The following is a 16,856-nucleotide window of genomic DNA, read 5'->3' on the forward strand; positions in this document are numbered from 1 at the left end:
AGAGAGTTGCTTCATGCCCTGCCCCGGTGGGGTTATCGCCAAATGCTATCTAAGCTACTTTACAGTGCACATTTTCACGGGAAACCAGAAGACTTCTATACTCCTTGATCAATCCTACCTTCAAGGTTTTGCCCTTGAACTAAATCCTACTTAGGTGGATTATGTACAAATAAGCATTAGAGTTAAGTGCTTATTTTGGATACTTCTACTTCAGTGGTTTTTCTTTTATTTTTCTCCTCCAGTTTCTGTACTCCTACAGGGGAAAGTCATGATTACACTAACAGAGCTAAAATGTTTAGCAGACGCCCAGTCATCTTATCATATCCTAAAACCGTGGTGGGACGTCTTCTGGTATTACATCACCCTGGTCATGCTGCTGGTGGCCGTGCTGGCTGGAGCGCTCCAGCTAACGCAGAGCAGGGTTCTGTGCTGTCTTCCATGCAAGGTGGAATTCGACAATCACTGCACTGTGCCTTGGCACATCCTGAAAGCCAGCGTGAACACATCCTCTGATCCTGGGACACCGCTTCCGCTCCCCCTCAGGATCCAGAACGACCTCCACCGACAGCAGTACTCCTACATCGACGCCGTCTGCTACGAGAAGCAACTCCACTGGTTCGCAAAGTTTTTTCCCTACCTGGTGCTCTTGCACACGCTAATCTTTGCAGCCTGCAGCAACTTCTGGCTTCACTACCCCAGCACCAGTTCCAGGCTCGAGCATTTTGTGGCCATCCTTCACAAATGCTTCGATTCCCCATGGACCACCCGCGCCCTGTCAGAGACCGTGGCTGAGCAGTCGGTGAGGCCCCTGACACTCTCCAAGTCCAAGGTTTTGCTTTCATCCTCAGGGTGTTCAGCTGATGTTGATGCCAATAAGCAGTCACTGCCCTACCCGCAGCCTGGCTTGGAGTCAGCGGGCATAGAAAGCCCGACTTCCAGTGTCCTGGACAAGAAGGAAGGCGAACAGGCCAAAGCCATCTTTGAAAAAGTGAAAAGATTCCGTATGCACGTGGAGCAGAAAGATATCATTTACAGAATTTATCTGAAGCAGATAATAGTCAAAGTCATTTTGTTTGTCCTCATCATAACTTATGTTCCATATTTTTTAACCTATATCACCCTTGAAATTGACTGTTCAATTGACGTGCAGGCTTTTACAGGATATAAGCGTTACCAGTGTGTCTACTCCTTGGCAGAAATATTTAAGGTCCTGGCTTCGTTTTATGTCATTTTGGTTATACTTTATGGCCTCACCTCCTCCTACAGCTTGTGGTGGATGCTGAGAAGCTCCCTGAAGCAATATTCCTTTGAGGCACTGAGAGAAAAAAGCAAATACAGTGACATACCTGACGTCAAGAATGACTTCGCCTTCATCCTCCACCTGGCTGACCAGTACGATCCTCTTTATTCCAAACGCTTCTCCATATTCCTGTCAGAGGTCAGCGAGAACAAGCTGAAACAGATCAACCTCAACAACGAATGGACGGTTGAGAAACTGAAAAGCAAGCTGGTGAAAAATTCCCAGGACAAGATAGAACTGCATCTCTTCATGCTCAGCGGTCTTCCAGACAATGTTTTTGAGCTAACTGAAATCGAAGTGCTCAGCCTGGAGCTGATTCCTGAGGTCAAGCTGCCCTCCACGGTCTCACAGCTGGTCAACCTCAGGGAGCTCCATGTGTACCATTCGTCTCTGGTGGTAGACCATCCTGCCCTGAACTTTCTAGAGGAGAATTTAAAAATTCTCCGCCTGAAATTTACAGAAATGGGGAAAATTCCACGCTGGGTATTTCACCTGAAGAATCTCAAGGAACTTTATCTGTCGGGTTGTGTCCTACCTGAGCAGCTGAGCACCATGCAGCTGGAGGGCTTTCAGGACTTAAAGAACCTCAGGACCCTCTACTTGAAGAGCAGCCTGTCCCGCATCCCACAAGTCATTACAGATCTCCTGCCTTCCCTGCAGAGGCTGTCCCTCAATAATGAAGGAAGCAAACTGGTGGTGTTGAACAACCTGAAAAAGATGGTCAATCTGAAAAGTTTAGAGCTGATCAGCTGTGACCTTGAACGCATTCCGCACTCCATTTTCAGTCTGAACAATTTGCATGAGTTAGACCTAAAAGAAAATAACCTTAAAACTGTGGAAGAGGTCATTAGCTTTCAGCATCTCCAAAATCTTTCCTGCTTAAAACTGTGGCACAATAACATTGCTTATATTCCTGCCCAAATTGGGGCATTATCTAATCTGGAGCAGCTGTTTTTGGACCATAATAATATTGAGAATCTGCCCCTGCAGCTTTTTCTATGCACCAAACTACACTATTTGGATCTAAGCTACAACCACCTGACCTTCATTCCAGAAGAAATCCAATATTTGAGTAATTTGCAGTACTTTGCTGTGACCAACAACAATGTAAGTAAATCCATTCTTCCCTTTTTTCAGCCAGTCTTTTCAGTATCTGCTGTTGTGGTGTGTGATGTAGGTAAAGAAAACGGACTTCAAATCATACTAAGCATCCTCTGAGAATGGTCTGCCTGCCACTTAGTAGGCAGGCAACCATGGACAAATTACCAAAACACCAAGCAGAAGTTTTTCATCTAACTTACAAGTTGTCATAGAGATTTTATGAAAAACCATGTAAGTAAGCACTTGGCACAGTTCCTGACACGTAGTAATTGCTCAACATATGTTCTCTTTGTTCTCTTTCCCCATATTTTACATAAACATCACAGTTCAAGTATTTAAAACTAGTTAGTTATGACAGAACTTACTTTTCATTTTGGAAAGGTCTTAACTATTATGCTTAGAAAGTTTCATAAAACTTTTCAGCTTTCCAAATCTGTCATAGGAGCAGAAGTTTTTGTGAAACATACTGTGATCGTGAGTTACTCATACATCTTTTTTGTGATGCGGTGAGAGAGATTTGAAGTCTCCGTGCATATCTGGAAAGGCGCTTCAAAATGAAAGGCCTGGTTCTATAATGCAACATTAGGGCTGCTTGGAAGCTTTTTCCAGCATCCGAGCTTTAAAAATGAACCATAATTTGCAACAGTAAAGCCAAGTTAAGGAAAACTTAACATCTTTGAAACAAGAAAAAAAGAATAAATGAGTAGTTTCCTAGGTTGAAATGAAGGAAGAGGGAAAAAAAATTCATGCTAGCCGAAAGGGCAAGAGAGTGATGACAATGTCCCTATGGAAAGAAGGAAGAAAGACCCGTCAGAACTCAGGTCTGCCAAAAGGTGAGAGTGACCTTCTAGTTGAAAATGGGAGCTGTTTTCTTCTACCCCACCCACAAACGTGTCATCTCCTAGACCTTTTATAATTCACATTTCATGGTAAATATAGCTAGGAACATGGCATTGGCTAATAAACATATTACTCACCAGGTATTAACTTTGAAAACAATGGATTGTTAGAGAAATACCATAAAGTCTTGGAATGAGAGCAAAATTTGTGCTGGTTTTTAGAACTCGAGGACTACACATATGTAAAAAGCTACAGCCCATTCTAAGATAAATGAGGAATCTCCAGGTCACAAAGGACTATGAGGTTTTTAAAGTCTTTTAGGATTGATCTAGAGTTAGCAATGCACATCAGAATTACCTGAAAGGCTTGTTCAAACCCAGAGTACTGGGCCCCACTGCCAGGGTTTCTGGTTCAGTAGGTCTGGTGTAGGATTCTAAGAGTTTGCAGTTTCAAACAGTCCCAGATGAGGCGGACGCTGCTGGTTTTGTGGCTGGAAGACTACAGGTCTAGAGATTTGTCATTAGTGTCATTTAATTATGCAATTGATTAATATTAGTATTTTGGTTACATTTTTATTAAATGTATAATACTATACATATTTTGAATGGCATTGATTTCATCAAGTTGTCCTACAGTTAAATCACAACATGAAGTTTTGAAAGTCGCAGCTGATTACATTGTTAGCTAGTCATGAATTATTTAAATGTATAAACATGTTAATGTTTTTTCGAGTTTAATGTAATGAAACCTTAAGACTACCAGGACTTTTGACACCAAGTGTACGGACTTCGTGACCATGTCTGAATGAGAGATTAGGAGTGAGTATCAGACACAACCCTATCTTGGGTAAGAGAGGATGTTTGATAGCACGTGAAAGATTTCATGCTGAAGGCAGTTTATGGCCGAAGTAGACTGATATGTTTGGCTGGGTTTTGGCGCAAAAGTCTGATAGGCCATCACTGAGAACCATAACAGTGACCATGATAAATGAATGGCTGAGGAACACGCTTCTCAGAACTGCGAAGAGACTCCCTTAATAAAGATACAGAGAAACTGGACTCACTCAGAAGACAGCGACCAGAGTGATGTACGTCTCTGGTGGAACAGGTTAGCCTAATGATGGGAAGAATTGGGTAGAGAAAGGACAGAGAATAGTCCACAAATCAGTCTTCAAAAATTTGGGAGACAAACAAGAAAGAAAGCTTATTGGGAGTACCCATGAGTATTAGGACTAGGACAAGCCGATTTCTCATCTTTCCCAAAAAGTGGTCTAAAGATTGAACGAACACTTGAGAAGGGAAAGTGAATTTCTTATTAATAAAACTGTGCAGATGTAGATTGTCAACCACTTCATAGGAATGTTTTTAAAGGAAATCAGAGACTTCACGTTTCATGTAGGGACTTAGCTAATTTCAAGTTTCCTTCTAACCTTAAGGTTCTCATGATTCTTTCAGGTAGACCAAATATTTAGAAAATAAAACATCAAATTAGATGCATATACATTTAGATATGCATATACATTTAGATATGCATATACACAGAAATGTGAGTTGATTGATCCATTTGGAATGGAAGTTGGTAAAGATTTTTGACAGAAGATGTTTTAAAGACTCTTCTAAAGCCTTGAGCAGTGTATCAGATTCCTAGATAGAGGCAACAAATACTCCGAAGTTAAGCAGAAAAGACAATTTGAAAAGAGGTTGTGTAGCTATTGTCACTGAAAAGGCTGCAGAATTCTGCTTGGGAAACAAGCACAGAGTTGGTCAGATAGCAAAAAGGAACACAGCCAAAATCAGGGCGCTAAAGCAAAACGGTGGAGAGGCCAGCCACTGACCCACACTGGGCACCAGTGCTGCCCCGAAAACTTGATTCTGCTGCTACTGGGGCCCTTGTTCTTCCACAGAATAGGTTCTCCATGGTTTCTGCTGCTCTGTGACACTAGCCCCAGTTCAAAGTCCAAGTCTGAGCCCCGGATTGGCAGAGGTATGAATGGTCACACTCAAGCTAGAAGGCAGCTGGGAACACAGGAATCTGGTGTCGGTTCCTCTAGTGGGAAGTGGACTCTGCTTCCTTTCAGGAGTCCCACCAGGTGAGGTAGGGCATTCCCTAGATATCAAAGCTGTTGGGCAGTTCCCCAAATTATACACATTCAATGAGGGACACTGCAGAGTTCGTCCACAAGATAGTAGTAGGTGTTATCACAAAAGCATTAAGCATTTCTTTTTATCACTTTATCACTTCTTTTTCTATTTTTGTAGCAGGATACTTCAGAACCTTAAAATATGAGTAGGCATTATGCTTCTCCAACAGGGAGGCAGGGTATGCAACATTTGCCGAACTTACTTGAGGAAGACACTGTTTTTCATAGTAACTCTTGAGAGGAGAGTTCCATGGAACACACCCTGCGAACACTGGACGCGGGAATATAAAGACAGGCGTCCTGCACGGAGGCCTGCAACAGGCACACCCAGGTGCAATAAGAAGTGAGAGCATTGAGCAAGGTGGTGGGAAAGGAGAGCGCATCGAGGTCTGCGAGTCAAGTTCATGCTTGATTCATTGGACAGTAGCTGTGGTAAGACTTGATCTTGAAAATGCTAGTTAGCTTGAACTGGTAGCTTCAGATGAGGCTCTGATTGTGCATACACACAAGTTGGGAGAGAACCATCAGGAAACAAAACCCCGTGAAAACGTTTAATCCGTTGTGATTTACAGTTAGGAATACAGATCTAAAACAGAGACAAAGGCTCATGTCTGAGAGGAGCACTGTGGGCCAGAGGTCCACAAACTATAGCCGGGGAGCCAAATCTACCCACAGCCTGAGCTAAGAATGTTTGGGTTTTTTTAAATATTTTATTTATTTAATTTTAGAGAAAGAGAGGGAGAGAAATACCAATGTGTGGTTGGCTCTCACATGCTCCCAACTGGAGACCTGGCCCGCGTCCCAGGCATGTGCCCTGACTGGGAATCAAACCAGCCACCCTTTGGTCCACAGGCCAGCTCTCAATCCTCTGAGCCACAGTGGCCAGGGCTAAGAATGGTTTTTAAATTTTTAAATCGTTGGGGGTAAAAAAGTCAAAAGAATAATATCAATATTTTGTCACACATAAAAATTATATGAAATTCAAATTGTGAATAAATTCTGTTCTCATTAGTGGACCTATATTATTAAAAAATGTTCAATTGTTATGTTTCGAATTTCACCACTTAAAAATGTATGAAAGTTTTTTCTCTCTTTTTATGTAAGCACCTACATAAATTTTAGTTCTGCTAAATAGGCCCATGAAACATAAAATACTTACTCTCCAGCCTCTGTTCTAGTCCACTGCCCTCCTTTTACTGATGCTGAAGCTGAGACTCATAGTAATTTGAACTGAGATATGAAGATTCCTAGTGATGAATCTGGGATGGAACCCAAGTGTTTCAACTCCTACTTAGAGCTCTTTCTAATACGTGTTAGATGCATCAACCTAAATGGTGTTACAATGTGAGAGTGGTGTGTGGAAGATGGAGAGGGAGGGGCGGTATCCATCTCTGTCCCCGTGCCAGAGTGTAACTGGATTCCAATCATGTGGATGTGGTGGAGAAGCACCAAGAAGGGCAGGGAGGGGGATTTATCAGCTTCACGCAAATCTTAAAAACCAGTCCAATTTACAGCTAGGTCTTCTGATTTGAACGCATTTCTTTTATTAACTTGAAGACTTCTAGCCAGGAGGTGGAGAATGTGGAAATTCCTCATTACCTCACGCATTAATGTGGAATAATGCAGAAGATTATTTCTGTGGCAGGGCTATTGTTTCTGACATCACTGCTCAGAAATGGAAATATTCCACGTTGTTTCTTGAAATGATTGGATTTTATGTATTTGGCTGGCATGTCCTGAGTGAGACAGCATGTGTCAATAGCCAGAAAACAAAGGAAATCTCGCATTGAGAAGGACTGTGAAGTAAGCTCCCAGCCTCTGGGAAACAGTGGAACATTTCGTTATCAATGTCAGCTGTGGATACAGGAAGGGAGTCCTCCTCCTTTGGATGTTGTGGGAGCATCAGTACATTTTGTCGAAGACATTTGGTTGCCGGAGAACTCTAGGATATGGAGTGAGTGGTGGTGTAGCCATTAGTTTTGTTGTTGTTGTCGCTTATTTTATGGTTTATAATATGTTCAGTCTGTAGAACCATTCTGCTTATGAACTTTGTCATCCACCTGTTTAAGTTTATAAATATTTCTTCTGATTTTTGAAAAGAAATCAGTAGTCCACCAGGCAGTAATTTTCTTTCTGGCTCATGTATTATACAGTCTCAAAAAGAACATGCTAAATGAGTTCAACATTAGTAAATACTACACAAACATTTTTAAATAAAATTGACTGGCCCAGACAAAAAGTGTTTGGTGTTCTTGTAAGCTTTGGGGCAAACTGTTTTTTAAAGGTGTAAGTAGATTTTTCAGGATAAAATCGCTGAGTTGAAAGATGGTCTTGAGTCTCTAACACAGCTTCCCAGTCTTCTTTAGCAAAATTGAATGCCAGTAGGTGAGTTATAGTCTTGAGCTTTAGCAAGGTGTGGATGCTGAGAAAAAGCCCCTGAGATGGACACCTGGCACTCAGTGGTTCTACTAACAGCAGCCCTTGACTCACTCAGATGGCAGCAGCAGACATGTTGACAGCTGGGCCCTGAGGCCCACTCCCATTGCCCTGCCACATCCCCTTCCTGGGTTGGGGGCTGAGAAGTGGCTGAAATCACAGTGTCAGAGATACTGGTGAGAACATGCGGTGCTGTTGGCCGGACAGAAGGAGAGTAAGAGCAGTGGCTTCAGGGATAAACTCACCCGCTAGGCAATCAGTGCGATTTAGCAAGGTTCTTGCTGGAGTCTGGAAGCAGACAGAAGAAGGGAGACGTGGGGTACCCTGATGCACCTCTGGTGAGGGCTCTCTTCTTCATAGCACCCATTACAGACTAATTATTTGTGTAATTGTTTAATATTTTTCTCTCCCTTTAAACCAGTGCTTCTCAAATGGGGGCAGCTTTGCCCCCCAGGAGACAATTGCCTGCAGACATTTTTGGTTGGCACCAGCATCTAGTAGGTGGAGGCCAGGGATGCTGCTAAACATCGTGCAGTGCATAGGGCACCCACCACACAGAATTATCAGTCCACATATCAGCAGAGCCAAGGTTGAGAAACCCTGCATTACACTAAGGTTCTTGAAGACCCATCTGCCTTGCTCAGCACTTTATCCCCAACACCTAAGCAGAAAACGAGGCTCTCAGCACACATTTACAAATGCAGATAAGCCCAGCCTTCTCCCTTTCCAGCCAGTTTTCCTGAGTCATTGCTTAGGCACCAGCAGGCACTATCAACCCTGAGCACATTGCACAGGACTGACTGTTTCCTCTACGTCTGTGTCACTGACCCTGCTTCCCACTTGCCAATGTCTCTGACAAGAGAGAGGGGTTACATTTCTTCTGTCTCCTCTCTCTGCTATGAAACCTACATATGTGTGCTGTTGCATTTACATTCTCGTTGCTTAAACCTAGTATTTGGATGTGCCGTGATGAGCTATGTTGAATGCTGGTCTTAGTAACGGCGGTCATTAGATTATTATCAAAGCTGTCCAGTACTGAGTGTATGTGTGGGTGATGGAGCATTCCACCATGTTGAGCATTTGTTAATGCAATAGGGCCATTCTTTAGTTTTGTAGAGAATGTTTATCCTTTTGGAGACCATTCTGGACAGCCCTGGAAGTCCCAGCAGAAAGTGGGTCTCAGAGGGGCTGTGTTAGTCCATCAGAAGAGCCGGCCGAGCCCCTCTGCAGTGCTCCTTCATCCCTGTTTCTAACACGGCCACTTTCTGAACCAAGAGCCACACTGCTTCCTAGTAACAAAGATGCCCTGTCCCCACCTGTATAAATACGTGGAATATTACAGGGGGAGGTGTGTGCTTGTCCAGCTCTGCCCGGCCCAGACTCACCTCTCAGGGACATGGTGAGTTGAGGGCATTGAGCATGCTCAGCTCCCCCCTGGACGTCTTTCCACAATAAACCCTGTTTCATAAACACGCAGTGGCTCCCGTGGAAATTCACATGCAGCCTGCCCACCAGATAGGGGAGCAGTTCTGCTGAGTGGCTCCAGGAGTTGACCAAATTGCAGGCCGTTTATCAAATTTAAAATTATTTCTCTGTTATATGATTTAATTGAACCATCCAGAAAGCAGGAAGAAGGGTAAATAAGTACTGATGAGTGCGCATGTGGAAGACAATGAGATGTACATGTATATATTACCCTATCCTCTTGTCTCTGCTTCTGCCAACTTTTTTTTTTAACAGAATGACATTTTTGGTCTCTACTGTGAAACCCTAAGAAAATAGCCTCATATCTGAGCTCAGGATGCTGTTCATTACATAAGACAGTAAACTCTAAACTCTTCACAAGGACTCTTGGGAGCAATTTATTTCTGATCCAGGGCTCAAGAATAATTATGATTCTCCTGAGTTACTGGTTTGTTTTTTATCTTACAGAAAATGAGTATGTAACTGATTAGGTTTTCTTGGAGAATTGCTTAGGAGAATGTTTAGAGCCAAATTTGTGGCCCACCTGTATATAACAAGGATTTAGAAGTTTATGGTAGTTTCAATTCTGACTTCACAATGGATGTGCTTGCTTTTCCTTTGTGTTTGCATCTACTCCAAATTTATCGTCACTGCTACATGTAAACTTCAAGAACTGCTTTGGGGGAAAGGCAGAGGTATGCGTAATAAGCAAATGTATTATATATATAATAGGCCATCAAAACTCGTGTTACTGGCTTCTTTTTTCCCCCCCTTCCAGATTGAGATGCTACCAGACGGGCTGTTTCAGTGCAAGAAGCTGCAGTGTTTACTTCTGGGGAGAAATAGCCTGATGAGTTTGTCCCCTCACGTGGGCGAGCTGTCGAACCTTACTCATCTGGAGCTCGTTGGTAATTACCTGGAAACACTCCCTCCGGAGCTGGAAGCGTGTCAGTCCCTGAAACGGAGCTGCCTGGTTGTCGAGGAGAATTTGCTCAACACTCTTCCTCTCCCCGTCACTGAGCGGTTGCAGTCGTGCTTGGATAAGTGTTGACCCCAAAGTTCCTGACCTAGAAAGATTAAAAAATGGGTAAAAACTGTGACTAACTCTAAGCAAATGTGTTATTAAAGCAACTCAGTGTCTGGCCCTAAAATAAGCAGGTAAAAAACATTAACACGGAACTGAGTTTTGTGAACAGTTGATCTTTTACTTACTGACTTGTCAGGAGTACACTTGGAGGGTGGAATGGGGGACATTATTGGATCTCTACTTTGCAGTTACTACCTTGAAGAGTAGATATTCTTCCTTCTCCCCCCACAGTCCCCATTACTTATTTGCACACTTGTTGTAACTGACTTTGTTTGGATATTTATCACCTAGACCATACACTCTCATAAATTTCCTTGATGTACACTCAGCACTGTCTTGGATTTATGTTCTTAGTTATTTTTAGGCAGGGTGCCCTGTGCTTGGCTGAGTTCCGTCTTGGCTTCTTACTTCCTGTCCCAGCTTGCTCGAGTCTTCCTTCATCTGGTGTTCTCTTAACAGTGATGAGCCCTGGGAAAGTGCCTGCTTTTGGCCTGTGCCTAGAACAAGAGCAGGGTACGTAGGACTTGTCACCCTTGGGACATCCTGAAGATTAATGAATTCTCTAAAATTTCTTCTCATGGAGCATCAAAGCCTTTTTTTATTTGCTAGTGCGTTTTTATATTAAATGTAAAGCAAATATTTTTATTGTTCACTCATGGATCCCAAGCCTGCAGGAATAGTTTTTGTACGGTACAGAGAACACATGCATTTCTCTAAGAATTTACTATTAATATTCTTGGTTTGGCTGCTTATGGTTCTCATATTTGTGTGCATTCTCCACAATGTTTTTTGCACTCTGCAGCTAGTTGCTTTTGGATCACAAAAGCCTGTGTTTCAGGCCCTAAAATATGGAGGGGTTTCCTTGTAAGAGGATGGCCGCATCATCTACCTCTCTCTTCCCAGTTGCTGTGCTGTTGTACGGGTACAAGTCTTCACTACTTCAAAAACTGTGATGGAGGGGAGAGGTAGAGATTTCGATCTTTAAAACTGACTTCAAAATACCTTGTAGAAATTAAGTAAGTTAAAGCAAAAACTTTACTTTCTTCTCCATCTGTGTGATCTATAGATACAATTAAAATGAAAAACACTCAGCCTCTATTCAGAGTTTGAGTCCTTAAAACTCACAAAAAAATAGATCCATTTAACTGGAATTTATCTCATGCCTTTGTTTAACTTTTCTGGAATACATTTTGCTCCTTTTTTAAACAGAGCTTTTGTGTTTGGCCTTTTATCATGCGTGTTGTAAAATGAAAATGAACTGACTCATTTTGGGGAAATGTACGTTTTTAATGTGTTTTTCTCTAATGAGTCTGAGCATAATGATGCCATCTGATTCTGGATGTAACTATGAAGCAATCTGTTGAGCACTTGAGACCAAACTGGAAAGCGCTGTGGATAAAGAATTGTGATGTGTGCAGTTTTTCCTGCTTTGCCCATTGCAAAAAGATGAAAGTGAGTCTTTACAACAAAATGTCGCTTTACTCATCTGCCACACACCCCTGGACTGAATCTCAGAGAGAAGAATTGTTTGTGTCAAATAAAATTTGAATGATGTGAGCTATAAAAAATATAAAACACCAAAGGCTGCCTGAACCTTATTGTTTATTCTAAATGAGAAGAAATGGTGTAAAAATGAAATTCTTACCAAAACTTGCCTTTAGTCCGAACATTCAAGTTCTCAGGGACCCAGGCATAACTGATGAAACTTTCTTTTAGGACTTCAGAAAACTCTGTCTGGGGGCGGGGGCGGGGGGGTGGGGGTTGTTATGTGTTGATGGTCATTTGAATGTTTCACAATAGATGTGTATTCATTCCATTGTTAGATAGGGTTATCTTAAGTTTTGGACATGAACGTGATACATGGAGAGGTATTTAAATGTTCTTTGAACTTAAATGTTTTTGGACAAATAATTAGCCATAATTCACATGAAAAAGTTCACCCCCTTTTTTCTGAACGAGTTTTCAAAACAAATTTTAGATTGTTACCATTTCCCTGACAAACTAGAACTTCACCATGGCCAGTCACTGGTTTTTTAACGTGCAAAAGTCATTGGCTAAACCTTCCTTATCACCTCTCTGAATTTCTGGGCACAGGCTTCTATCAGGATCAATAATGAGTATTGTAAGCGTCTCTCCAAACACAAGGGTACAGTAACTGGTGCAAGTTCCGTTCTCGATGCCATAGTTTCTAGATTTCTATGTCACCCTGACACACCAGTCTTTGGGAGCTTTTGAAATGACATGGCCCGGGTGCAATGAATTCTGAGGCCACCACTCGACATTCAGCATGAGTTTGATGCCGCCTTTACTGCGCTGTTGGAGCAGGAGCAGGTCATACCATGTTATAAGTGTTCATGTTCTGTTAGGAGGATTTTAAATGAAGAAAAACGAAGTTTGTTCACTTGTGAGATTTAGTTGGTATTTGACTTCCAACAATGTCAGTGCATTTTCCAAAACAAAATAGATGTGGATGTTATTCAGAACAGAGTTGTTGGCTTGTGCTGGCAGTGGGATTGATTCATTTACATGCACACACAGACAGATGCACACACAGATGACCTTGACCACACACAGACACACATTCACACCCCTGTGTATGCAAAATGTAGCTTATTAGCTTTGGGTGGGTTTAGTGTTTTTCCCAAGGTTGCAAGAGGTTAATGATAAGATACTCCTTTTTATTCATCACTTGTAATGATGGAATGTTCTATTCCCTTGGTTATATTTAAAAGAAAACTGAACGCTCAGCCTTAGTCTGAGAACCTAAGCAGTTTGGAGCCTTTCTGGTAAGGCAGTGTTCTTTCCCTAACCTACATCAGGGTACATTCTCTGTGGTACATAGATAGTGTGTTTTCATTCTTCATCCTGTCTTATTTTTTCCCCTTCAGACTCCAGCATACTTCAGTCACTTAACAAACACTTGTGTGAAACAGGGTAAATAGAGACCCTCGGAATCTCAGCTCCGTGATTGATATACATGGTTTAGGTGTTGCGGCTGCAGTGAGTTATCTGCATAACATTGTTTGATAGTGAAAATATTTGTATTTGTTCAAGTGTTTCATGATTCAAATTTTGTAGGTTCAGAAACTATTAAAATAATCAAACAATTCTGTGGATTTATAGCTTTATTTCCTGTATTTTTCATAAAATCCTCTTTGCATCTTTGTTCTCTTACCACTGTCCTACCCACATGAGGCATCCTGTCATCTCTGTCCACTCACCCACCTCCTTAGCACATGTGCAGTAACAGAACATACTCGTGCTGGAGAACTTGCAGTGATACTTGAGCATGTGTTTATTGGGGGGAAGCCAGAGCCTACAATTAGGCCTAATTGAGTAGTTCTACTTTGCCCACCCCTGAGTACTTAGAGCTGATCCAACATTCCCCACCCCTCCCAAAAGCATGAGAATATAACTGCAAGTCCATTTGCAGGAACTGCATATTGCATAAGGATCTGGGTGGTTTTTTTCCTGGAAACAAGAGGAAGGCTGGTGGGAGATGGCAGGAGTTATTTTGTATCCTGGTTTGAATTATGAAAACATTGTATACACGAAACTATTACAAAATACCCTGAATATAATTATTTCCCATTTCAGCCGGATGTGAAGGCTGAAGCGGTGGAAAAACTGTAGTCCTGTTTAACTGCTTTCTTCCTGTCTCTGGTCCATTGCTTCCATATCCTCCGGGAACCGCCTACCAAGTACTTTAGGTAATGGACTACATTCTCTCAAACATATTTTTACACAATTTCATCAACCCTAAAGCATTAACATAGAAAATATAAGCCGAAGGACTGAGTTGAGATGGCTTCCAGTTGAATTTAGTTCATATTTAAGTTTTGCATTTGACTTGTATAATAATACAGTACTGCTGAGAAAAACAATTATGAATGCCTCCTGCATGTTATATATTATCTCTAACAGAGATGGTGCAATTTAAACGCTACAAAGGGGCATAGAATTAGAATGGATGTGTCTGTGCATATATGTGTCGCGTATAATACTAAATATTTATGTTTAAATATTTTTAAAACTTCAGATGTTTCACTCAGTGAAATAACGGGCCAATCTTAAGTAGGAACACTTTCTTGTTAGCTTATTTCATCTGTCACATATTTTGAAATCTACATAATCAGCTTTTGCTTTTGGTAACAAATTATTAGAAAATAATATTTTGTGATGAGTTGAATGTTTTTGGCCCTCAGGTTTACCATGTAAATCTGCATTTTAGTGGTAAATCCCTTTGCCTGAGATTCATTAGTTTTGGTAAACTTTACTGTTTTTAAAGTATGTTTTGTGTAAAATAAAGATTCAATTTTTATAATAAATGGCAAATAAAAGACAGATTAAATGCTGGAAGAAGTTGACTGTACTATTTTTCACCTGTGTACACCAAAGTGATGCCCTTCCTCCCCCCCACACTTCCCTGTGCAGCTAGCTAGTTACACTATTCCCCAAACGATAGATTTCAGGTTTAGACGTGAATCTCACATAACAGTAGCATGAGTTTTCAAAACAAGCTACAGTAGTCACAAAGCAGAAAGTCCCTAAAAAGAGCTGGACTGACCCTAGCACACGCTGAGGGGCAAGGACAGGCGAAAGCTGCCTCTCCTAATCGATTCATCTTTGGAGTCTGATCACAAACCAACTCCTCTCTCTGCTTCTCTTTTGCCTCCAGGTAAATAGAAAGTACTGTACTGCAAGATGAAAAATTGACTTACTAGGTAAAACAATTTGTTACCCAGTGGATCCTGTGGGGGGCGAGCCAAGATGCTGTTACCAAAACAAGCCCCCTCCCCGCCCCCCAGGTCTTTCTGTACTAGGTTCGTCTGGCCCACTGCCAGGTAGGAACTCTGGCTCTCAATGCCAGAGTTTGGTAAAAAGGAAAGGAACTATTTATTCAAAAGTTATACAGGTTTAGAGCAATGGCAGAATGTCACGGTTAAATCCCAAAGTCTCTTTAAAACACACACTCAGTGTGTTTTAAACACACACAGTCCCGCCTCCCCTTGCCAGACCAGGCAAGTCATGGGTACGTATCTCAGGAAAAGACAGAAATCCGTAGCTCGGCTATACTCCAGGTTCCTCCCAGTAATCAGTGCTCAGCTGGGCAGGTCTCCCACAGTCCCCAGCACCATCAGCTGTGTCAACGCAGCATCTCCGGTTCCTAATCCAAAACCACGTGGCACCTCCTCATGGCCCACCATCAAGATTCCTTTCACCCCTTTCCTTCCCACATGGTCTCACATTGTCCTTCCCAGCTAGTCCTGCATTGTCTCCCCGTTGTGGTGGCACCGGCCTTTAGTTTAAATCCCAGTCTGTAACCTCTGTCACCCCATTTCCGACTCCTCCCACAATCGGCTACCCCTGCCAGTACTCCCCAGTTTCAGCCTTTCTTGGCTGCCATAGTCCGGGCTGGCTCCGCCCTGTGGCTTGGAGAGAACCATCTCCAAGCTCTCACGCAGGTGCTGTAACCAGGGAGCTGCCTCCAGCTACACCACAGGTCAAAGTCACACCCATCTCCCTAGGTAGCCTGCTGTTGATATGCAAAATAACCATTTTTCATATGGGGTATGAAGCTAAGCTGCTATTATTAATATACAAAATAACTCAATGGCCCTGCTCCTGTCTCCCATCCCCCAGCCAGACTTGGGGGGCGGTATCCTATATTCCCGGACACCCCAAGTTCTGGACCCCATTACAAATCCCTCCTTTGGGGGGCCCTGGGGCCTCCCAGTCTACACCCCATTACAATTACAATATGACGTTTTGCAGAGATCCCTCTCCTCTCGTTTCATACACACACACACACACACACACACACACAGTTTCAGGAACACATTAGAAAGCTGATTCTCGGATCTTTTCTCTGCTAGAGGACAGAGCTTGATATATACCAATCCAGATTATGAAGGAAATTAACTGCTGAAACCAGATGGTCATATTTTCCCCTGGAAACGCAGTACATCGAGAATGTACCCTCCACCTCCCGGTGCCTTGGAATGGGGAATACACTGAGGAAGGAAAACCTCGTGCCAGACTCAAGGCACTGGCAGCCATTCAGGGGCTGCTAGGTGTTTGGGGGCGCCGGGCCCCGCGCTAACAGCCGACAGGGCGGTGGCCTGCTCCCGTGAGCACAGCAGTAATGGCTCATCGCAAACGTGGTGAAGGGCCTGCCGGTGGGAGACGGAGGCTTTGCGGTGGGCACCGGTTGGTTCTCTGGAACGCCAGCTTTTGTTCAGTGTCTGCCCACTTCTTCCCTGGATTTTCTGAAATCCCAGCTTGTGGACTCTGTCCCTCTTATCTCTCAGCCTGGAGCGAAGCAGTTCATCCAAAGGTGCAAAGTTAGACCTTGAATTCAAGTCCCATATTTACAGAAGAGTATATATGTGTTTGCCAAAAAGGGATCAGAAAAAAATGTCATTTTCATCATGCATAGTCGTCTTTAAAAATACAAATCTCTCTTCACCTCATGTTATTTCATCGTC

The 16,856-nt window shown here is 42.6% G+C and overlaps 1 protein-coding gene across 1 annotated transcript; it reads left to right on the forward strand.

Annotated features, from left to right (window-relative positions):
- Positions 1-268: 268 nt before the first annotated feature.
- Positions 269-14,730, forward strand: LRRC8B (leucine rich repeat containing 8 VRAC subunit B). Its single transcript, XM_024565462.3, has 2 exons — positions 269-2,407; positions 10,060-14,730. Exons 1-2 carry the CDS (start codon positions 269-271, stop codon positions 10,330-10,332), a joined length of 2,412 nt encoding a protein of 803 aa, XP_024421230.2. The 3' UTR covers positions 10,333-14,730.
- Positions 14,731-16,856: the final 2,126 nt, after the last annotated feature.

The sequence above is a fragment of the Desmodus rotundus genome, chromosome 3 (genome assembly GCF_022682495.2).
Source record: "Desmodus rotundus isolate HL8 chromosome 3, HLdesRot8A.1, whole genome shotgun sequence".
In the NCBI taxonomy this organism is placed as follows: domain Eukaryota; kingdom Metazoa; phylum Chordata; class Mammalia; order Chiroptera; family Phyllostomidae; genus Desmodus; species Desmodus rotundus.